Source organism: Vipera berus (assembly GCF_964194415.1).
Source record: "Vipera berus genome assembly, contig: HAP1_SCAFFOLD_217, whole genome shotgun sequence".
NCBI classification, from domain to species: domain Eukaryota; kingdom Metazoa; phylum Chordata; class Lepidosauria; order Squamata; family Viperidae; genus Vipera; species Vipera berus.
In genome coordinates, this window is record NW_027673518.1 from 30,659 (window position 1) to 55,042 (window position 24,384).

At 41.0% G+C, this 24,384-nt stretch overlaps 1 protein-coding gene across 3 annotated transcripts; it reads right to left on the minus strand.

The window, feature by feature from the left end:
* Positions 1 to 2,879: 2,879 nt before the first annotated feature.
* Positions 2,880 to 24,146, minus strand: LOC308679338 (NIPA-like protein 3). Of its 3 annotated transcripts, none has more exons than XM_081346945.1 (10): positions 24,101 to 24,146; positions 23,847 to 24,018; positions 22,535 to 22,594; positions 21,359 to 21,480; positions 14,462 to 14,558; positions 12,812 to 12,947; positions 10,328 to 10,416; positions 8,529 to 8,592; positions 6,110 to 6,204; positions 2,880 to 5,113 (listed from the first exon to the last, which is right to left on the minus strand). In XM_081346945.1, exons 1-10 carry the CDS (start codon positions 24,125 to 24,127, stop codon positions 4,935 to 4,937), a joined length of 1,041 nt encoding a protein of 346 aa, XP_081203071.1. In that variant the 5' UTR covers positions 24,128 to 24,146; the 3' UTR covers positions 2,880 to 4,934. The 3 variants fall into 3 exon arrangements, with proteins under 3 accessions (XP_081203071.1, XP_081203070.1, XP_081203072.1); XM_081346944.1 differs by having other exon boundaries at positions 21,359 to 21,504; XM_081346946.1 differs by lacking the exons at positions 22,535 to 22,594; positions 24,101 to 24,146 and having other exon boundaries at positions 21,359 to 21,504; positions 23,847 to 23,995.
* Between the last annotated feature and the right edge of the window lie 238 nt (positions 24,147 to 24,384).

A 24,384-nucleotide genomic window follows, 5' to 3' on the forward strand; every position in this document is an offset into this window, starting at 1 on the left:
CGTTTCAAAGCCGAAGAGCCAGCGCTTGTCCGAGGACGTCTCCGTGGTCATGTGGCCGGCATGACTAGATGCCAAAGGCGCACGGAACGCTGTTACCTTCCCACCATAGTGGTCCCTATTTTTCTACTTGCATTTTTACGTGCTTTCGAACTGCTAAGTTGGCAGAAGCTGGGACGAGTAACAGGCGCTCACTCTGTTATGCGGCACTCGGGATTCGACCTGCCAAACTGCCGACCTTCTGATCGACAAGCTCAGCGTCCTAACCCACTGAGCCACCGCGTCCCTTATGGGCTGAGAATAGGGACCCTCAGATTCCCCCTCAACTACTGGGGACTAGAATCCTCCTTCCCAGTCCACGAACCTGTATGGCAGGGGTCTTCAAACTTGGCCCTTTTATGACTCGTGGACTTCAACTCCCAAAATTCCTCAGCCAGGCATGCTGTACTGGTGAAACATTTTGGCTTAGGGGCAAGGAAACCCAAGTACTGGTCCCCACTCAGCCACAAAAGCTTGTTCTCTCTCAGCCCAACCTCTCCCTTACAGTTGTGGTGAGGAAAAATAGGGAAGCTGTCACTGGTGAGATTCAGTCAGTTCACCACTTCGGAAGAACTAATTTTTTGTTGCTCAGGCCCAGAATGGACTTCTGAAAGTAGCATCCACGCAGAGAACCGGTTATTCACATATTTGAATCCCACCATTGGAAGCTGTGTTCTCTTGGGTTTCTGGAAAGATGGGATATGAAGTTAATAAAAGGAATAAATGAAGCTACCTTAGTTTGCACACAGAAGATAATACATCCAGTTCCTAAGGAGGATAAACGTAGCCCACAACCTTTTAATTGGATTAACAGATGTATTGTAGCTATCTCAGTGCTGCTTTTCATGATGATCAGGTCTAAATGTGATTTGATCCTATTCAAAATGGGTGGGTTTCCAATTTTCTAGGACAGCTCAGCATGCTGTTTGAAACCAGTCTTCGTTCAACAAACCATAAATAGACATTTTTTCCCCTCCATGCATGACAATGGTTAAATTCACCTGCAGGTTGTGTCATTTTTCTGGTTCAATTTTGTTGCTGATTTGTACAATTTGTTAGCTAGGATTGCATAATTGACTTGTTACATGTTTTAATGCAGAAAGATTTTTGCCTACACATGCTTTATTTTACATGTCCTATAATACTTTCTTCTGCGATTCCTGTATTTTTCCATTCATATCCAGCTTGTTGCCTTTCTCAATAAATCAAGCCCATAATCAGACAGTTGGCTTTCACTGCCTTTTTTTCCTGACTGGTAATTCAGTACCCAAATATAAATGTTCTCAAAGTTAATTTCTATTTGCTTCCATGGAATAAAATCCATAGAATGTTAATTGTGTTGGCAAGTATTTATCTGGCAGATTAGAGTAGCAGCTCAACTGCATTAAAAATATTAGCTGTAAGCCTTCCAATCTGTATGCTTTAGTGTTGAACAAGGGGAATCTGACAAAACTTCTATTTTAAAAATCTCCCTTAACTGCTTAGCTCAAGCATCTGTCAATGCCACCATCAGTTTCATTAGCATGTCAGCCACATCTTACATTTTGCATTCATTCAGAGGATGAAGCCTTAGCATGTTTCCAAACCTGTATTTCCTGTGATGATTAGAAATGGAAGACAAGGCTAACTAGTGCATTCAATAAATCTTGATTTAATAAACTGTATTCAAGATTGCTATCTAAATTAGGTAACAACCAGTTCTGGAGTAGTAGGAGGCAGAACAGGCAAGGCACATGTGCTCCACCCATTGCATTGACTACCCATCCTCCTGTATATTTTGGGTGGGAGTGATCAGTGTGTGTCTCCTCCCTTCCCCTAATCCAGGGGTCTTCAAACTTGGCCCTTTTATGACTTGTGGTCTTCAACTCCCAGAATTCCTCAGCCAGCATGCCTGGCTGAGGAATTCTGGGAGTTGAGGTCCATAAGTCATAAAAGGGCCAAGCTGGAAGACCCCTGCCCTAATCTCTAGAACTGTCAGGTGCCTTGATCAGGACTGGGCAGCTGGTCCTCTATTTTTATGCAGAGTGTTGATTGTCATCTACAGCCAAAAAAGAGACATGGCCTATCCTTTGAGGGAAATGGATGAAGACACTTCCTTCTTATAGGCTGTGACAGATGTTCCATCTATACCCTGGATTTAATTGGTTCATTCAAGCTTCCTGGATAAGATCTTGGATGTTATGGACTGGGATCATATCCTCTGGGTATGAATTGCAATGAGCCATATGCAGTCAAGATTGGTAAATGCTCAAAATTCCTTCTATTTCAAGGTTCTTTGTGTCAAAATTGCAAATATGGAATACAACACTCGTACGATGACTTGCTTCCACCAAGGCATCATTGACCTTCTGCAAAAATCTCCCCTTGTGTTTGCTTTCATTACAGGTAGTCCTTGAGTTATAACTCTTTGTTCACTGACTGTTCGAAGTTACAATGGCCCTGAAAAGTGATTTGCAACTAATCATCACATTTACATCCTCCGCAGCACCCCCTTGCCAGGTCACATGATCAAAATTTGGTTGCTTGGCTACTAGCATGCATTTACAATGGTTGCAGGTCTCAGGATCTTGTGATCGCCATTTTTGACCTTCACAACCACTTAGAAACAACAATGGCAAAAAGTTGTAAAATCTGGTGTAACTTCCTTAACAACCACCTTGATTAGCAGCGGAAATTCTGGACCCAATTGTGGTTGCAAGTTGAGGACTTCCTATAGTTATTTCATTATATACCTGTAATCTGCCTTTCCACCCATATGGTCTTCAAAGTGGCTTCTTATTCAATTTATTTCCCCACCACCCGATATAAGGCTTCCTTTGAACAAAAGATGCCATCTTTGTGTCATAAAGCTTTATTTACACATACCATGGTGAAGACAGTACACTCAGTCAACAGATATGTTTGACATCCTAGAAATCAGCGAGACAAGAACGTTAGCTATCATTCTGAAAATGACCTTCACTTATTTAGCTGTCTCCACAAGAATTGAAGAGAGATTCCCAAACAAAGTATACTTGGAAAATGATTCCCAGAACAATAACCTAGGAAGTTTTTTTTTCTCCGTTGCAGTTACACCTAAATATTTGATATTAGGGAAGATGTGATGGGATGGGAAGAAATTCAATTTCCTACAGATATCTTCGTAAGATATCAAAGCAATAAGCAAAAAGAAAGCTGAAGATTTTTGCGGATGTTTAGAGCAGTGCTTTTCAGACTCGGGAACCTTAAGATGTGTGGCCTTCAACTCCCGGAATTCCTTAACTAGCTGTGGAATTCTAGGAGTTGAAGTCCACACATTTTCAAGCTGCCAAGTATAAGAAACACTGCTTAATTTCGTGTTGTCCATGGATCTTCATGGATCTTAAGTGCAAATCACTCTGAAACTGGGCCAAAATACCCGGGTATCTTCCATTCAGACTCCACAGAGCCGTTGAAAACTGCAGCAAGGTTTACATTCATGTTAATTCTTCCACAAAACCAGGTTTAAAATCTATTCATTTCTATTGGTAACCAACAGAAATCAGACATCATTCTGGAAAAGGGTAGAGATTGTATTTTCGGAGATGTTTTTTCCGTTTCCCAGGATATCCTACAACTGGGGATTTTCCAACAGGTCTTTCATCTTCAATGCAAAATCACATCTAACAGGGCTTAGCTTTTTAAGATCAGCCAAGATTGTCTAAGTGTTGTCATCTGCTGGGGAGAAGGAGCAGACGCAATCCTAATACAGTACATATTAAAAAAAAAAACTTTCACGAAATAAACGTCTTTGCCTGAGGCTATGGTAGCAAAATGAGTTTGCTATTTGGACTGGAAGTTGAAGCACCAGGAGATTCTTTTAATGCTCCCCCATTTAAATAATTCCCGCACATTTAAATATAAATATCACATATTGAAAAGAAGGAAGAAGGTTTTGGTCACAACTCAGGGTCATCTACAGAAGAAAGCTTTCTTTCTATTTGCAGGAAAGTATTTTTTTATCCACAAAACAGCATTCAATAGCAGTCTCCAAACGTTACTATAAAATGATGCCGTTCATCCTGCATTACCCAAACCTGCTAAATACAAAAACCAGGCCCAATACAAAGGTCATCACAACCCAGAAATTCATTTTCAGGGCACTTATTAAAACCATAAACAGTATGACTTCAAGATGGCGGTCTTTGAGTTAGCAAAACACGTTGCATCACATTCTCAACACCTGGGGTTGCAGACCAACGTTGGACCCAAATTAAATCATGGTATGTGTTGATCTGAAAGATATGAGTCCTCAGTGGTGATGTGTCTTCACTTATCATGCTGCTGCCCGATCTAGTTCAATGGTTTACATCGGGAAAAATGTTGAACAGTTGACTGAACCTTTTGACCAGGATAACAGAATACTAGAATGTATCCTGCCTCCCAATTCCCAGGTTTGGGAGAACAAGATATACTAAGTAAAACAGAGGGCAGACTAGTGAACTGTATCTATACATTTCTGGTTAGCCATGCCAACAGAAAAAGGGGGACTCATTTTCAGCATGGGGAATCCCCAATACATATTTCTCTGAGAATGCCATTCTTCCTGATTTTAAAAGATACACAGTCCCTGATTATTCCAATGAAACCACTGCTTCTGTTATAGCAGAGTATCTGCATTCACCTACGTACCGTCTATTTAGCTACTCAAATGCCTTCTGTGTTTGCAGTGATGGAGCTGTTCAGATTCCAATGCAATTCAGCTTAACATGGAATACTTTTATATCTGCAGGTATGTAATTCTTAATCAGTATTTTTTTTAGAATTATTATATGAGTTCATCAGTACTTCAGCTGCCTTTTGGGCTCAATGAGTGAAAGAACAGAAAGGGAAGGGTAATAAATAAACAACCGCACCTACAGTATTCCTTCAAAGAACATTCACTCGCTTTTGCTGTGTGACATGATCCGACAAGAAGCATGTTCTTCCTGGACAACAGTTAATGTAGCAGGAGTATAAATTTCAGACATGGTATCATTGTTCTCCAGGGCGCCATAGGAAAAAGAAGTCTTGAGTTCAGGTTGAACTGCAGTTCCGTTGTCGTGCAGATTCTGCATGCCTGAGGATAAAGATGGAGTGGTTTGAAATGCAGGGGTTTCAAAACAGACAGAAATTCAATTGCTGTCTTTTAATTTGTCACTTCCATTAACCCAACCAAACTATAATTTCATCTTCTAAAGGAGGGCTGACTGGGGAATTCTGGGAGATGAAGTCCACCCATCTTAAAGCTACCAAGATTGAGAAACACTGTTCTAAAGTTTGGATCCCAAACCCCACATCCTGAGACTTAGCTGGTCTGGGAACCAGAGTTGCATCACACTGGATGGCAGCAAGACTGGATCACCTTATGACAGTGTTTCTGAACCTTGGATGCTTAAAGATAATTCTGGGAGTTGAAGTCTAAGGTTGAGGTTGAGAAACACTGCTTCAAGAGAGGGAGGGAAAGGAAAAGAGACTAAACATCTATTGAAATATCCAAGATACAGACCTCCTTCTCAAGTTAGAATGGGTGGCAAACAAATAATAATAACAACAACAACAACAACAACGATGATGACGACATAGTATCATCTCCACATTGAATGGGGACACTGTCCAAATCTTTAAGGTTTTTCAAGGTTCTTGAGGGGTGAGCTAATGTTTTAATCCTCTACAAGGCCTAAAGCAAATTTTTGCCCCTTAAATTCCTCCCCCAATACTCCAAAATCAAATCTAAAATGGATGAAAGGGGACTCTGAAAGTGTATTTATTTAATATATTCATTTATAGGCCATCCATCTCATATATGAGATTCTGGGCAGCTGTTAAAATAGGAGAAAAACAGAATAAACCAGGGAAGTAATCAACATTAAAAAGAACATCAATAAAAGCCAAGGACATTCATGACATTAAACTTTCAGTATAACCATGATCAAATTCATCCATGCTGCTTCGGTGCCCCATTTTTGTACCCAACCTACAGCAAGTGGTACAACCAAATAATAAAGTGGGGCGAGGTCAGTCAGCCGGTCAGTTTTTACTGGCTTATCAAAAAGGTAATAGATTTTAAGATTACCTGGCATGGCATCCATGGAGATGTAAGGTTCAAAAAAGATGCATTTCCTCTTGTTTCTAGTGATCAGAAAGACACCTAAAAATGCAATGAGGCATCTGAAAGAGATTTTAAAAGGGCAAGATAAAGAAGTTTGAAACATATGGAAGAGAAAACATGATTGACAGCTAAAAATCTTAGCCACCCATTCATCTCACAGAAAGTGACTCATCAGTCTACATGCTACCTCAGTTGATGGGTCAAAGTAAACATTTCTGGACACTTTTATAAGACTATTCAGGACACAAGTGAAGCATTTGTGAACAGCAGAAACATCAAAAAGAGTTCTAACTAAATTTAGTTCTTTCCAAAGCCATAGGGAGAGCTGAAGTGCCCTTCTAACCCTCTCAGAAATTTACTGAGACCTTGTTTACTCACTTAAAATAGTTGTGCACAAGCCCTCTCTACCTCAACACAAATTCTTAAGGAAAAGAACAGCATCAGAGACTTTGCAGCAATGAGGACCTTGTTATTATTATGGTTGGCCACATAGCCAGCCAGCTGTTCAGACTAGATTTAGCATTTTTATCCATCTACTGAGTCCTTCCCAAGGACCTGGTGTAGACCAATGTGGATGTTTGATGGAGTTAAAGGGAATATCTGAGGGAATATCTGAGGGAACACCTGCTGCCGGCATCAAGCTCCCTTCGTCCTGTGCGCTCCCACAGGGAGGGTCTTCTCAGGGTACCGCCGGTAAAAGATTGCCGGCAGACAATACCCAGGGGGAGGGCCTTCTCTGTGGGTGCGCCGGCCCTTTGGAACCAGCTGCCTGTAGAGCTTAGGACTGCCCCTGACCTTCGCTCATTCCGCCGGGACCTGAAGACCTGGCTCTTTGAGCTTTCTGGCCTGGACCGAGAGTATTAACTGGGGTTTTAATTGTATTTTAATTGTAATTGGGGTTTTTAGTTCAAGGTTAGTGTAATCATTTTAATTGTTTTTAATTTTTGTAACTTGTGTAGTTTTTAAAAAACCTTGTGAACCGCCCTGAGTCCTACGGGAGAAGGGCGGTATATAAGTCTAATAAAATAAATAAATAAATAAAGGTATTGTTGCAGGATGTAAGCTGTTTGGAGTAAAGCTGCCCTCTGCAATTGACTGATGGTGAACTTGTCAATGCCGATGGTGTTGAAGGGGTGCTCCAGTTGTTTTGGGATTGTACCCTAGTGTCCTGTTACCATTGGTACTATTTTTGTTTTCTTATTTTTAAGAGCAGTGATAATGGATGCAGGCAGAATACGAGGAGAGGAAAGAAGGGTGAACAGATGACGTGTTTTGGATGTTCTTGAAAGGAACAGCATTTGCTGCTCCCATGGATCCTCTCCAGGAATAAGGGCTCCTAGGCATCACCACCCATAAGCAGTCCCTTTGACATCCCAACTCTGGATTGACAAGCTTTTCCATACACAGTGGTGTCCAGTAATGCAGTGTAAGTTCTGTCCCATGCATTGTGTGACATCATAATGCATGCATGGAAGGGCGGGGCTTCTGTTCTGACATTTCTGATCTTTGTCAGTCTGTCCTCACATTTTTCCCCTTCTGCAGACACTGATCCCCATAATTTCTCAGAACTGTCCTGGCAAATATAAGGCCTGAACTTTTTGCTCAAGAGGAAAGATGACATTAACTCCTAAGACTGCAACTCAGCTGCTGAGATCCTTTGACTATGAACAAATTAAGCTTTAACTACCAGCAAAGACTACATTGATTTGGTTTCCAAGACAGGCAAAATATAAGTAGCCCTTGCTTAGTGACCATTCATTCAGCAACTATTCAAAGTTGTGCTGGCCCTGAATGAGGAGACTTATGGCTCAAACTTGCAGCTGTCACAACATCTCTGCAGTCACATGATCACAATTTGCAACCTTCACTGCCGGCTTCTGACAAGCAATGTCCATGGGCAAGCTGGCAGGAAGTTACAAGTCGTGGGCATGTGATGTTGTGTTCAATACCCATGGAGAAGTTGCTTAACAACAGCAACCGGAATAGCCAACGTAAGTTGGCATGGTCATGTGATTTTTTTCTCTTTACAACTGTCGTTTAGTTTTCAGTCCCAATTATGGTCATTAATTGAGAACTATTGTACCCAGCACTGCAATCTGGGCAGTGATTAGGGTAGCAAACTCCGGACAGGGTTGTGAGTGAGAATAAGATCAGCTATCAATTGGTTTCGCAATGAAGAATCCAGCCACAGATTTCCCCAAACTATTAGCAAAGGATGGGCAACTATATGCTATAATGATTGTCACTGTTTCCCACCATTAGTTAGAAGATGCCCAAAGCAGCCTTTGAATAGCCATCATCCACTAAAAGGAAAGAGCTTTGCCAAGCAGAGAAAAAGGAAATGAAAAAGAGCCCATAAGCTATATCAATATTGTAAACTTACCCCAAAGAAAACATACAAATATGGAGAACATCCTCTCCAATAAAGTCCAAGTAAAAAGTTGCACCTGAAAAGAAAAGAATCTTTCTCAAATAGAACCTCCTTTTACAAATTCTAGGCGAAGATTAGCAAAATGTTAACAGCATAAACAAAATTAAAACATATCCAAGGAGACAGAATTGGTGCATGGATAGATCACATTTTTATAACTCGAAAGACTGCCAAGCCCGGGCTCTTCAAACTTGGCCCTTTTATGACGCATGGACTTCAACTCCCAGAATTCCTCAGCCAGGCATGCTGGCTGAGGAATTCTGGGACTTGAAGTCCATGCGTCATAAAAGGGCCGAGTTTGAAGGCCCCTGAACTAAGCTATCAAGAGAAGAGACGGGAATGATCAGATACTTGGCAACTGATATATTTATGACAGTTGCAGCATCCTTGGGTCACATTTATTTATCACCATTTATTAATTTAATTTAATAATATTTCTATACCGCCCTTCTCCCTGAGGACTCAGGGCGGTTCACAGGGCAAGAGTAAAATACAAAATACAAAAATTAAAAAGAAATTAAATGATTGCCCAATTTTAAAACAATTGATATACAATTATAAAACCCCAAAGATAAAATTAAGAATACAAAAAATAAAAAACCCCACCAATCCCCATCAGGCTAGGCCGGCTTGTACAAACAAAAATGTCTTGAGATCGCGACGAAAGGAGCGAAGATCGGGCGCCATCCGGAGCTCTACCGGTAACTGATTCCACAGCTCCGGAGCGCCCACAGAGAAGGCTCTCCCCCTGGGGGCCACCAATCGACATTCTCTGATCGGTGGCACCCTGAGGAGGCCCTCTCTGTGGGAACGCACAGGGCGCAGGGAGCTTGATGCCGGATCTTTATGATCTCTTTATGATCTTCCCAGGAGGCTTTCTCATAGCCAGGGGTGTCCAAGCTTGGCAACTTTAAGGCTTGTGGACTTCGACTCCCAGAATCCTCCAGCCAGGGTGGAGAATTGAAGTCAAGAACATTAACATTGCCAAGGTTGGACATCCCTGCTTTACATGTTTAAATATGTACTGTAACTTGTTGGGATTCTAACTGTAGTGGGTACAAAACTCAACCTTGCTGAAGAAATGACTAGTGTCCTCTACTGGATATGTGCAGTAATGAAATCAAACCCAGTGGCAGAGAAGATTTCTTAGGCACCAGAAACCTGGACTAAATTTGAAATGTCTGTCTCACTGGGAAAAGCAGTTTCTAAAGGGAGCAACAGAACCTTATTATCAATGCAGGTGATTTCTTTTTAAGCATTAAAAAGATATTTCAAGGGAAGCGTTCGGTTAAGGACTCTCTCCCAGGGATGGGAAATCTGGCAAAATCCATTTCAGGTTACAGGTAGTCCTCGACTTACAACAGTTCATTTAGTGACTGTTCAAAGTTACGACGTCACTGAAAAAAAAGGAACTTATGATCATTTTTCGGTTACCATCTTTGTAGCATCCCCATGATCATGTGATCAAAATTCAGATGTTTAGCAACTGGTTCATACTTATGGCTGTTGCTTTGTCCCAAAGTCATGTGATTACCTTTTGCAACCTTTTGCCAAGCAAAATCAATGGGCAAGCCAGATTTACTTATCACTTAACAACTGTGGCAAGAAAGCGTAAAATGAAGCAAAACTCACTTAACAAATGTCTCCCTTGAAAACAGAAATTTTGGGCTCAATTGTGGTCATACGTTGAGGACTACCTGTATTTGATGATCAGCTGCTATCATCATTTTAATGCACCGATATACACCTACCTGCTGTAATTCCTACCACAGTGGACAGGATATAACCCACACTGGCAATCTGGGATATATCATACAAGTGAGAAGCTTGGGTTAAAAACCTAGGAGAAAAATAAATACAGTGGAGGAAGAAAAAAAATCAGACAACACTGTGCATAAATAAATAACAAAACATTTCACAAAAGCCAACGATGTTTCAGCACAGAAAAGGGTATCTTAGAAACCATGAACCAAAAACAGAATCACCAATCTGAGATTCAGCTGTTGATCTTCTGGGCAAAACAAGCAGATTTGCATGGTGAAATTTCAGCTCATTCCAAGGTGTTCAGGTAATGTTTTACAATGATGGGTCCTTGGTGCTCTGTGAGTTTGGTGGATTTTTTTGCTGCTGGTGTTACCTCGTTTGGGTAATGAAATGTCTGCAAGAAAACAACCAAGCTCAGAGAGCACCAAGAACCCCTTATTTCAATCCTGAGCTGCAAATGTTCTCCTTTTTTGGTACTACATTGTTGTTGTTGTTGTTAGTTGCGAAGTCGTGTCCGACCCATCGCGACCCTATGGACAATGTTCCTCCATATGGTACTACATATGGATGTCAAATGCTCCAAAAAGCATGCAAATGGGAACAATGTTTTTCAATCTTCGTAACTTTAAGATGTATGGACTTCAACTCCCAGAATTCCCCAGCCAGCCATGGGACCAGAATTTCCATTGCTAAGCAAGGCGATTAAGTGACTTGCACCTGTTTTTATGACCTTTTTTTGCCACAGTTGTTAAGCAAATCACTGTAGTTATTAAGTGAATCTTGTGGTTGTTAATCAAATCTGGCATCTTGTCAGAAGCCGGTTTGGGAAGATTGCAAATGAGGATTCATGGCTTTGGGACACTGGAACTATCGTAAACAGACTGCCAGATGTCAAGTGCCCAAATTTTGGCCCTGTGACTGTAGGGATGCTACAATAGTCGTATGTCTGAAGGCTGGTCATAAGTCACTTTTTGTAGTGTCGTTGTAATTTCAAACCATCACTAAATGAATGGTTGTGAGTTGAGAACTACTGGGTATTGGCTGGCTGGTGGAAACCAAAAATATCTGGATAGTGGAGGAGAGAAACTGCTAGAATGGAATGGAATAGAGTAAAGAATAATAGCATAGCATAGCATAATAATATAATATAATAATATAATATAATATAATATAATATAATATAATATAATATAATATAATATAATATAATATAATATAATATATATATAATATAATATAATATAATAATATAATATAATATAATATAATATAATATAATATAATATAATATAATTATTATACTAGACTAGAAGAATAGAACAGAACAGAATAGAATTTTTTATTGGCCAAGTGTGATTGGATACACAAGTAATTTGTCTCTGGTGCATAAGCTCTCAGTGTACATTACAACAAAGTAATATAATCATAAGATACCAATAACAGAAGGTAATAGGAAAGATGAGGAGGATAATAGTAATACAGCCCTACTACATGGGTAAATATCCTTAGACATAAGACAGTGCTGTAGGAATTAGGTGTTCAGCAGAATGATGGCACGGGGGGAAAAAACTATCTTTGTGTCTAGTTGTTTTGGCATGCAATGCCCTATAGTGGCATCCTGAGGGGAGAAGTTGAAACATGCCTGGGGTCTGTAGATATTTTCTCAGCCCTCTTTCTGACCTGTGCAGTATACAGGTACTCAATGGAAGGCAGGCTGGTTGCAACTGTTTTTTCTGCAGTCCTAACTATCTGTTGGAGTCTGTACCTGTCCTGTTTGGCTGCTATACCAAACTATAGCTTTGGCTACCAACTATGATGGTTACAAATGGAACCTTAAGATCCAGGGGGGAAAAACATCTCTTATTATATGCAAGGAAGGATGCTCTGCATCTCCATCCCTCTGAGCATACTTTCAGCAATCCATACAAGCTGCAATGAGGTTGGGAAGCTGGCATTTAGCTGTGTGTTCCCAAATGCCCCCCTTGAAGCCTCTTTAGAACAGGAAATTATTTAAATTGTTACTAAAAGGCCCATCTCTGGGCAGAAACAGCAACAAGAATGCAATTACCTACGGTAGTTTCCATTGCCGCCTGCTGCACAGGCTCTATTTTTAATCTATAATTCATTTTAATTAAATTTGAATTGCCTTGACATTTGGTGGTGAGCTGCAGGAAGAAAACACACATTTGGGGAGAAAGAAAGAAAGAAAGAAAGAAAGAAAGAAAGAAAGAAAGAAAGAAAGAAAGAAAGAAAGAAAGAAAGAAAGAAAGAAAGAAAGAAAGAAAGAAAGAAAGAAAGAAAGAAAGAAAGAAAGAAAGAAAGAAAGAAAGAAAGAAAGAAAGAAAGAAAGAAAGAAGAAAGAAAGAAGAAAGGAAGAAGGAAGAGGAAGAGAAGAAGAAGGAAGGAAGGAAGGAAGGAAGGAAGGAAGGAAGGAAGAAGGAAGGCAGGCAAGCAAGCTTGGTTCCACTTACTCTGCCTGAAATGCTGTTGTCGCCACCATGCACACCACCATGATGTAGAAGATGGGGTAGCCCAGCTGCATATTTCCCCGAATGGAAACCGCAACCATGCCTGCAATGGCTTTGACTGTAATGACAGTCATGGAACCTGAAAAACCACCAATAAACCTTGTTTTGTTCAAGATCAAAGACTAACAACAGCGAGTGAAAAACAGTACAGGTAGTCCTTGACTTATGAGTACAATTGAGCCCAAAATTTCTGTTGTTAAGTGAGGCAATTGTTAAGTGAGTTTTGCCTCATTTTACGACTTTTCTTGCCACAATCGTTAAGTGAATCACTGCAGTTGATAAGTTAGTAACACGGTTGTTAAGTGAATCTGGCCTCTCCATTGACTTTGCTTGTCAGAAGGTAGCAGAAAGTGATCACGTGACCTCGGGACACGGCAACCGTCATAGATATGAGCCAGTTGCCAAGTCTGAATTTTGATCAGGGGACTATGGGGATGTTGCAACGGTCATATGTACAGGTAATCCTCAACTTACAACAGTTTCTTTGGTGACTGTTCAAAGTTACGACATCACTGAAAAAAGTGACTTATGACCATTTTTCACACTTACGACCATTGCAGCATCCCCCATGGTCACCTGATCAAAATTCAGACACTTGGCAACTGACTTGTATTAATGACAGTTGCAGCATCCTGGGGTCATGTAAATTACCTTTTGCAACATTTCTGAGAAGCAAAGTCAATGGGGAAGCCAGATTCACTTAACAATCACGTGATTAACGACAACTGTGGCAAGCAAGGTCATAAAACGGGGCAAAATTTACTTAGCAAGAGAAATTTTGAGCTCAATTGTGATCATAAATCAAGGACCACCTGTAATGGGAATTGCCGAGACCCCACCAATGGGAACAAGAACTTGACTTATTCAGGATCCAATCTGGGTTGGTTGCTGGGACTGGGGGTTTCGTCTTCCGAGCTTTCGGACTTGTGCTGGGGCCCAACTTCAGGGAAAAGTTCTCTCTATCAGGGTGCGTGCTGTTCTGGGTGTGGTATTTATGGTGCCTGTTGTATTATGGCTTTTTAGATGTTGATTGGGGTGTGTTGATGGCTGGTCAAACAACATCTGAAAAGCTACTTACAACAACCACCATAAATACCACACACAGAATAGCACACTTTCCGGCAGAGAGAACAGAACGAGTCCAAAAGCTCAGAAGAAACAACCTGGTCACCAACCCAGATTGGATCCTGCAACATTATCCCGAGACACGTATATTCATTCAGCTCTCTCCAACTCAACCCTCGATGAATTAATTTTTACCTGGATATTATTCATGGGGCTTTCTCTAGGTAGCTATCTTCCTGGTGGCTCAGAATCCTTTTGGAGTCAGTCTTGAAATCCAATAAATAAATACATAAATTTTTAGACCGGTTTGTGTGTGTGTGTGTGTGTGATGGATTAGGGTTTCTGCAAGATGCAGCCCCCAAAACACCTATCGTAGAAAGAGCCACCTTTGGGGAAGCTGAACGGAGATTAAGCTTCACGCACATACCGTACGCATGAGCTTGCTTCTTTGCTAATCAGAGACAGAGGTTTAGCAATCCAGTTTGTGACATTTATCTTACATAAAGAGGAAGAGGAGAAGAAACGTACCAAGGAGGGCTACCAGGAGCAGAATCACCACGATATAGTTTGCTTTCTTCTCCTTGTAGAAATATAAAAGCAGGCAGAACAGAATGATCTCCACCAGCTAAAGAAGGGAAAGAGAGCAGAAAAGGTACTGGATTTGAAATAAAGCTAATTTTCCAGTCTTTTTCTTTTCAGGCTGAAGAGACAGACCTCCCTTTTGGAAATGAAAAAAGGGGATCCCCTAGCCTTAGTTCCCCAAAAATCTGAGGACCCAGATTGTTGGGGGCAATAAGCTGACTTTGTAATAATGCCGCTGGGGGGGGCGAAAGCCCTAATAAGCAGGCATATACATAGAATGAAGGCTATTGCTAAGCACATTGGTTTGTGCTTCTTAGATTGTAAGCCGCCCTGAGTCTTCGGAGAAGGGCGGGATATAAATGGGATTAAAATAAAAATAAAAAATAAAAAATCTGGGAGCTGGCTGGAGTTTGCATTCCAAGTACAGGTAGTCCTCAACTTACAACCACATCGGAGGATGCCTATTATGGTCACATGTTGTAACGGTGGCAACATGATTTTACTTTTTGTGACAATCATTAAGTGAACACAGAGATCATAAATGTAAACCATTGCTCACTATCGGCCGTAAGTGCCAGTTTTTAGCAAAACTGCCACAAAATGCAGTCATGTGACTACAGGACACTGCAAGTGGCTGTAAATGCGTGTTGAGAAGTGCCCAAACTGGTGTCATGTGACTATGAGGATGTTCAAAATTACGACCTACCTGAAAAAGAGGACTTATGATCCAGCTCTGAAGGGGAATTTCCCCCAATGACCATTGGGACTTCAGAATTGGGTGATAAGTCCCCCTTTTTCAGGTAGGTCATAAGTATCTGTATCAGCTTACGGCAGGGGTCTTCAAACTTGGCCCTTTTATGACTCATGGACTTCAACACGGCTGGCTGAGGAATTCTGGGAGTTGAAATCCATGAGTCATAAAAGGTCCGAGTTTGAAGACCTCTGGCTTAGGGAGACTGAATTAGAGATTAGGCTTCAAACACTGCACTATGCACGGCTGGCTGGGGAATTCTGGGAGTTGGAAGTCCACAGGTCTTAAAGTTGCCAAGGTTGGACACCCCTGACTTAGGTGGAGTGCAGCTTATTTTATCTATTTGTTAAATGTTGATCCTGCCTTTTCTCCAGGAACTCAGGGCAACGCATATAACATTCCCTAAGCCAGGGGTAGGCAACCTTGGCTCTTTTATGACTCGTGGACTTCAACTCCCAGAATTCCTGAGCCAGCTGGCTCAGGAATTCTGGGAGTTGAAGTCCACGAGTCATAAAAGAGCCAAGCTTGCCTACCCCTGCCCTAAGCCAAGCTTCACCCATCACAACAGCGCAGCTAAATAGACTGGGCTGAGGGAAAAGGATTTGGCTCAAAGTCACACAGGGAGCTCTCATGGCCAAGAGTCAATTTGAGCCTGGGCTCAAAGCTGCTGCTAGCCCACATGGCACCTTATGCAGTTGGCACCCCTGAAACAAAGGAAGTGGAGAACATGTCTGGGCATTTCTGTGTCCGCCATCTTGCTCATGAACAAGCAAACATAACCCTGTAAGCTATTAGGCAGTGCCTCAGTTCCCGAGTTATTATTATTTTAATTATATGCTTAAAATCATGTGTAATTATTTTAATTATATTCTTATAATCTTCTGTAATTGTTATTTTAATTATATACTTTGTTTATGGAGGTTTTATTACACTGAGTTTTGGTTAAAGTTGTTTATGCAAATGGATGACCGTAAAATAATAATAATAATAATAATAATAATAATAATAATAATAATAATGATGATGATGATGATGATGATGTAAGGGACCTTGGAGGTCATCTACTCCAACCCCCTGCTCAGGCAGGATACCCTATACCATTTCAGACAAATGGCTGTTCAGTCTCTTCTTAAAGACTTCCAGTGTTGGAGCATTCGCAGCTTCTGGAGGGAGGTTGTTCCACTGATTAATTGTCCTAACAGTCAGGAAGTTTCTCCTTAGTTCTAGGTTGCTTCTCTCCTTGACTAGTTTCCATCCATTGCTTCTTGTCCTGCCTTTGGGCGCTTTGGAGAAGAGCTTGACTCCCTCTTCTTTGTGGCAGCCCCTGAGATACTGGAACCCTGCTATCCTGTCCCCCCTCATCCTTCTCTTCATTAAACTAGACCTACCCAGTTCCAGCAACCGTTCTTTATATATTTTAGCTTCCAGTCCCCTAATCATCTATGTTGCTCTTCTCTGTACTCTTTCTAGAGTCTCAACATAAATCAATAAAATAAATCAATAAAATCTTCTGGGGCCACGCCTATTTGCTGAGTTCTTCTTTCTGCTGGCAGATTGCTCATTTTTGGTTGTTTTGGTCAGAAAATGAATAGCCTCCCCACTAAACCAGCTGCTCTCAATAATACAAGAATTGATCCTCTGTAATTTGTAAACCTAGATTATTACAATGAGTTGGCCAACTTGGCTTGTTTAACCCACTACAGCTAAAAGAACCCAAGATCTTGGGTTTAAACACAACCATCTAGGCTGGATATAAAGTAAGAATAGCAATAGCAATAGCACTTAGACTTATATACCGCTTCACAGAGCTTTATAACCCTCTCTAAGTGGTTTACAGAGTCAACGTATTGTGCCCAACAATCTGGGTCCTCAACTTAACAACTTTGGAAGAATGAAAGCCTGAGTCAACCTTGACCTGGTTAGGATATGTAGAGAGTAAGGATATCCAGGAATCCATTGCAACTGCAGATCTAAATTTGGGGTCACATCATGTTAAATCATAATGTTACCTAGTTGGTTTCACTGAATACAATGTGTTAATACATTATTTTGATTTGCAAATCATGGTTTATGGCAAGGGGGCAGTCAACTTTGTGATGCCTGAGAACCACTCTTAACAAACTTGGAGCTGAACCATGGCAATATGGGAGAGAGGGTTGTTTGTTTCCTTAAAGCAGGGGTTCCCAACCCACGGTCCGTGGACCAGTACCGGGCCATGGCATGCCAGCAACCGGTCCGCACAAACAAGTTGATGTGTTAGAGTTTTTGGAAAGGAACAACCAGATTGCTGCGGTGCTAATTTTTTTAGATGCTGAAAAAACTTTTGATCAATTGAATTGGAAATTTTTGTTGAAAGTTTTAGATAAAATGGATTTTGGGGAAAATTTTTTACAACCGATTAGGGCATTATATCAAAAACAAACTGCCCGAATTATAGTTAATAATAGCTTGACAGAAGCATGTAATATTGAGAAGGGCACAAGGCAAGGGTGTCCGTTATCGCCCTTGTTATTTGTGTTAACATTAGAGATATTATTGGTTAAAATTCGGAATTCGGAAAAAATTAAGGGGATTCAAATTGGAGATCAGGACTATAGATTGAGAGCATTCGCAGACGATCTGGTTGTTACAGTGACCCAGCCAGAGAACTCTGTTGTGGACCTGATGGAGATAATAACACAATATGGGAAGGTTTCTGGATTTAAGGTTAATGTACAAAAAACAAAAATTTTGGCCAAAAATATGACAACATCGCAAAAGGCCCTTTTAGAAGGATTAACTGGATTTGAGATTGTTAAAAGGGTTAAATATTTGGGGGTGATTTTGTCGCCCTCTAATACAAAGCTATATAAAAATAATTATGAAAAATTATGGGGGAAAATTCAAAAAGAATTGGAGAGTTGGAAAAAATTGCAATTGTCTTTGTTGGGACGGATTGCAGCAGTAAAAATGAATGTCCTGCCTAAATTTTTATTTTTATTTCAAATGATACCGATTCTTAAGAAAGATTCCAATCTGGAGGAATGGCAGCGAGGTATCAATAAATTTGTGTGGGCAGGGAAAAAACCACGAGTTAAACTTAAGATTATGCAGGATACTCGTGAGAGAGGTGGCCTTAAATTGCCTAATTTTAAATTATATTATGAAGCTGCTGCATTAGTAGGAATAAGTGACTGGATTAATTTGACGCAAGGGAGGTTATTAAATCTTGAGGGCCACGATTTGTTGTTTGGCTGGCATGCATATTTGTTGTATGATAAGAAGGTAGACAACGTGTTTAGGGTGCATATTTTAAGACAGGCATTGCTGAGAGTTTGGAAGAAGTACAGACATAAGTTAAGTTGCAAGATACCATTGTGGGCAATTCCAAAACACGCAATAGAAAATATACATGCTGGCTTCAAACATGATTTGACTACGTACAAGGAGATTCTCAGTTTGGAAAGAAATGTTTGGTGTTTGAAATCATATAGCCTCTTGCGAGAAGAGAAGGTTGTTCAAAATTGGTTTCAATATACTCAGTTACGGGCCAGGTGGAAAGAAGACCAGAAAAATGGATTTACAATGACTGATGAAAATTTGATAAAGCAAATCAGGAATCAGGGACCAGCACATATCAAACGGATATATCTTGCATTGATAGAGATTGACTCAGAAACAGAGCTTGTTAAGGATTGTATGATAAAATGGGCCCAAAATATCCAGGAAGTTATCACAATGGACACATGGGAAAAGATTTGGGTGAGGAACGTAAAATTTACACAAGCTCAAAATTTAAGAGAGAATTTTTACAAAATGTTTTATAGATGGCATTTAGATCCCAAAAAGCTTGCAAGTATGTATCCGAATTATCAGCCTAAATGTTGGAGGTGTGGTGATGAAGACGCAACATATTTTCACATATGGTGGACATGTAAGAAGGTTAAGGCTTTTTGGATAAAAGTCTGGTGGAACATGCAGAAGATTTTTAAACAGAGGATAAAGTTTTGTCCGCAATTTTTTTTGTTGGGAATAATTACAGATGTCACAGTTGTGGACACCAAGTTGATGTTGAACTTAATTACGGCGGCAAGACTTTTGATAGGCCAATACTGGAGGAAAGAGGAACTGCCGACCATAGAGGAGTGGACTTTAAAGGTTTCCGACCTGGCAGAGATGGCGAAGATTTCGGCCTATTTGAAAGATCATTCGCAAGAACGCTATATTATGGAATGGAGAAAATGGATTGATTTTATCCAGAACAAGTATAGGGTTAAGAAGTTTTATGTAGCATTTGAATAAGTCTTCTTTCGTTTTTTTTTCTTTTATTATTTTAGTTTCTTTTTATACATATTCAATATTATTATTATTTGTTTTATCTTATATAAGCTAGAGAGTGATGGATTTTAGAGTTTATAATTGTTAGTATATGATTGTTTATGATTGCTTTTTATATATATACCTTGTATTTAGCTCTAGGAAGTCGGGGGGGGGGAGGGGGGGAGGGGGGTAGGTAGGGAGGGGGGAGGAGGGAGGGGGAAGGGGGGATTTTTAAAGGAAAACTGTATTTTAAAACTTTTCAATAAAAAAAAAAGAATTGATCCTCTGTAATTTGTAAACCTAGATTATTACAATGAGTTGGCCAACTTGGCTTGTTTAACCCACTACAGCTAAAAGAACCCAAGATCTTGGGTTTAAACACAACCATCTAGGCTGGATATAAAGTAAGGATAGCAATAGCAATAGCACTTAGACTTATATACCGCTTCACAGAGCTTTATAACCCTCTCTAAGTGGTTTACAGAGTCAACGTATTGTGCCCAACAATCTGGGTCCTCAACTTAACAACTTTGGAAGAATGAAAGCCTGAGTCAACCTTGACCTGGTTAGGATATGTAGAGAGTAAGGATATCCAGGAATCCATTGCAACTGCAGATCTAAATTTGGGGTCACATCATGTTAAATCATAATGTTACCTAGTTGGTTTCACTGAATACAATGTGTTAATACATTATTTTGATTTGCAAATCATGGTTTATGGCAAGGGGGCAGTCAACTTTGTGATGCCTGAGAACCACTCTTAACAAACTTGGAGCTGAACCATGGCAATATGGGAGAGAGGGTTGTTTGTTTCCTTAAAGCAGGGGTTCCCAACCCACGGTCCGTGGACCAGTACCGGGCCATGGCATGCCAGCAACCGGTCCGCACAAACAAGCAAAGCCCCATCCATGGGATGCAGGCAGCACACAAAACCACAACACCTCTGGTCTGCAGAAAAACCTCTCTCCACGGAACTGGTCCCTGGTGCCCAAAGGTTTGGGGACCTCTGCCTTAAAGTATTGGGGCAGATTCTTGATTATTCTTAACTAAAGTCATCCTGTTTCAGAACATACTTTATCTTTCTGAAAATAAGAAACATGTCTACTGCTTTTTACCAGCACCAGCCTGCATACAGCTCTGAGACTGCCTACCCTTGTTTTATGGCTTAACTTGATATCTGATCCCAGTTTTTATGATTCACTCAACAGATCAGTTAAAACTAAAGCTCTAGATCAGGGGTGTCAAACTCAATTTCATTGAGGGCCGCATTAGCACTGCGGTTGCCCTCAGGGGGCCAGGTGGGTATGGCCAGGGTGGGCGTGGCCTACTGGGTGGGCGTGGCCAGCTCAACATCGTTCGCATCAAGGGTGCCTATGGGGGCCTGGGCAGGAGTGGGACAGATCTGAGGGTCTCTGGGCCAGGGCCAAGGCAGTGGGGGCCGTTCCCTCACTGTTTCCAGGATGGCTTTGCGGGCTGCATGAAACCACTTTGCGGGCTGGATCCGGCCCACGGGCCTTGTGTTTGACATGTCTGATCTAGATCAACATTTTTCAAGGTTAGCAACTTTAAGATGTGTGGAAGCCTATTCCCCAAATTCCCAAGGCAGCCAGCAATTCTGGGAGTCAAAGTCCACGCCTCTTCAAGTTGTCATGGTTGAGAAACACTGATCCTGATCAAGGAAGCATGTAACCACCAAGCAAGCACAAAACATCATTAATTGGCTTAGGCATCTCAATGAAATTAAGAGGAGGATGAAGAGCACAGATTAAACTCGATTAAATGGATCACTTTACCATATACAGAAGGAACGGCCAGCTGACCAAGTGCTTTCTGATGTTGTCCCCTGTCATGACTTCATGATTGTTCGGTCCAAAGGTGATTAGCAGGTAAGTCCCAACAATGGCTAAGGAACAGCCTACAAAGGACATAACATAGCGCCCTTTGGCAGGATGAAGACAGGAAAAGCTGTATTAGTGCATTAGTTCAGAGGTCAACAGCAGCTCTGAGTTACACACATGCACAGTTACAAAAATGAGTTGGCTGCCCTTTTAGATGGCTTGGAATACAACTCCATGCTGGGAATAATGAGACTTGCACTGCCAGCACAGTTTTTCCTAAAGAATAAAGGCACTTAGAAACAACAGACATAGGACAGGTAAAGATCTTAAAATTAATACAATGTAAGAAGTACAGATAGTCCTCAACTTATGACCACAGTTTAGCCTAGCATTTCCATTGCTAAGCTAACACAGTTGATAAGTGAATTTTGCCCCATTTAACGACCTTTCTCACCACAGCTGTTAAAGTGACTGACTGCAGTTGTCAAGTTACGGTAGTAACGAGGTTGTTAGATGAATCTGGATTCCTCATTGACTTTGCTTATCAGAAGGTCGCAAAAGGTGATCACACAGGGCAATGCAACTGTCATAAGTACACGCCAGTTGCCAAGCACCTGAACTTTGATCATGTGACCATGGGAAGGAGACAACAATCGTTAACTGTGAAAAACGGTCACATGTCACTTTTCCCAGTGTTGCTTTAACTTCAAACAATCACTAAACGAATGGTTGTAACTCGAGGACTACCTGTGTCGTAATTAAAAGGATTCGCAAAAAAAAAAAGGAAAAATTGAAGAGCTCCCTTAGGGATCTGGGTGTAAATTAACAGGGACAGTCCTGTCCCTTTTTCTTCTGGACTTCCAAGATGAGAAACCCACTAGCCCACCCCCCCCAACCCACCTTTCTGAAATAATGAAAAAATAGCCAGCTACCTACAAGCCGGTCCTAACAAATTAGCAGGTGCAAAAGAAGCAAAAATAATAATAATAATAAATTGCAATTTTAGCAGAGAGTGGCAGAAACCAATTCTTGTCGATTTGTACAAATCCATGCAAGATGCACCAAGGGAAGCAAAGGTATAAGAAACGTGCTGAAGACAGGTAGTTCTGAAAAATGCACCCAGCCACTTACTCAAAAAGTCTTTAGGTTTCCATTTTTCCCTGATGAATATGACTCCGATGATTGCACTTGCTGAATGAGAAAACAGCAAGCAGTGAGTTTTGCCAATGCTAGAGACAGCCGGTCTGATTAGTTCAAGCCGGGGTACGCGTGTATTTTCACTTGTGGAAATGTTTGGTTGAACATTAGGGATTTTTTTCCCCTCTCTCTCGTATTTTTTTTTAAACAAATCAGCATTATCTCAAGAGCATCTAGCCTACATATCAAAGCTTCCTGGATCTGGGAGGATGTAGGAATGTGGCTCTTGCTAGCATCTTGAAGATTTGCTACGAGCACCCGCTGCCTGATCTTGCTTACATAGAAGGCAACTGTATATGGATTGCCAACTCTTGCAGTTTTTGAGATGGTTCTGAGACTAGATTTTATCCATGGGCGTAAAAAAACAACCATACAGCTTCCTGGGAGAAGTCTGTAGGCGCAAGTCTTATCTGCATGGCAGAAGGAATAACCTTGAGAAACAGGAGGGAGAAACATAAGGAATATGCAATGGTCAGATAAAAGAAACCTGTCCCAGACAGAACTGTAATTGCAGTAAACATTTCTGACAAGACCCTCCCTACTTCTCCTGAAGATAAAAGGGTGGGAGGGAAAGGCACATTCAGACTTCCAAGGCTCGTTCCTGTAACTTGGTAATTAAAGCTGGCTGTTCTTGTGTGTGGCTTCTGCTCTCCTTCAAATTAAGTTTGAACTGGTTCAATTGAGTTTTTTAATGGTTTCATTCTAGTTGCTCCTTTGTAATTACAGGCAGTCCTTCTCTTACAACAAGTTCATTTAGTGACACTTGGCACCCAAAAAAGAAGAAGTGATTTATGACCATTTTTCACACCGATGACTGTTGCAGCATCCCCATGGTCGTGTGATCAAAATTTGGACACCTGGCAAACGAGTCATATTTATGACGGTCGCAGAGTCCCTGGGGGTCTCGTGATCCCCTTCTGCGACCTTCTGACAAGCAATGGGGCAGCCAGATTCACTTAACAACCATGTTACTAACTTAACTGCTGCAGTGATTCACTTAACAACTGTGGCAAGAAAGGTTGTAAAATGGGGCAAAATTCACTTAACAGCAAAAATTGGAGCTCAATTGTGGTCATAAGTCAAGGACTGCCTGTATTTATTATTATTTTTAACTGTGAGCCACCTAGAGTCACAAATGCTAGACAGGGGGCTATTTAAATTGAATGAATGAATAAGCAAATAAAATTAATAAGAGTCTTATCAGCATTCATGTCCTTGGTTTCCTAGTCTATGTTGAGGGACTTACCGATGACAGAGACGGCCCCCAGAGGCACTATCAGGGACAGGGGGGCAAAAGCGTAGGCAGAGAAGACCCCCAATTCTCCCAGGCAGAGAAGGAACAAACCACACCACCACGTCTTGGTCCTAAAGTAAGCCTTAGACTCTTTGCAATTCACCAACCGGATATGACTGTATTTCTAGGGGAAGAGAAAGGAGAATGAGAAGACTCATTTGGGTTTCTACAGCTCTGGAATCCTGTTTCTCTTTCTCTCAGCTCACCTGGAGGTTGAGAGCAATGCTGATCATCAGGTGCCCAAAAATAGCCAGCAAGGCACCGATCAGGTTTTCCTGCAAAGAAAGGAAAAAAAGCACAGGTAATTAAACTTGCAGCTTCTGCAAATGCAAGACAGACGTATTTTACAGCTAGTCCTTGACTTACAACCATTCATTTAGCAACGGATTGAACACTATAATGGCACTGAGAGAAGTGACTTATCACCAGTCCTCACACTTATGACATTCAGATAAAAGTCCTGTAAGGAGCATATATTTGTCCAGGCAAA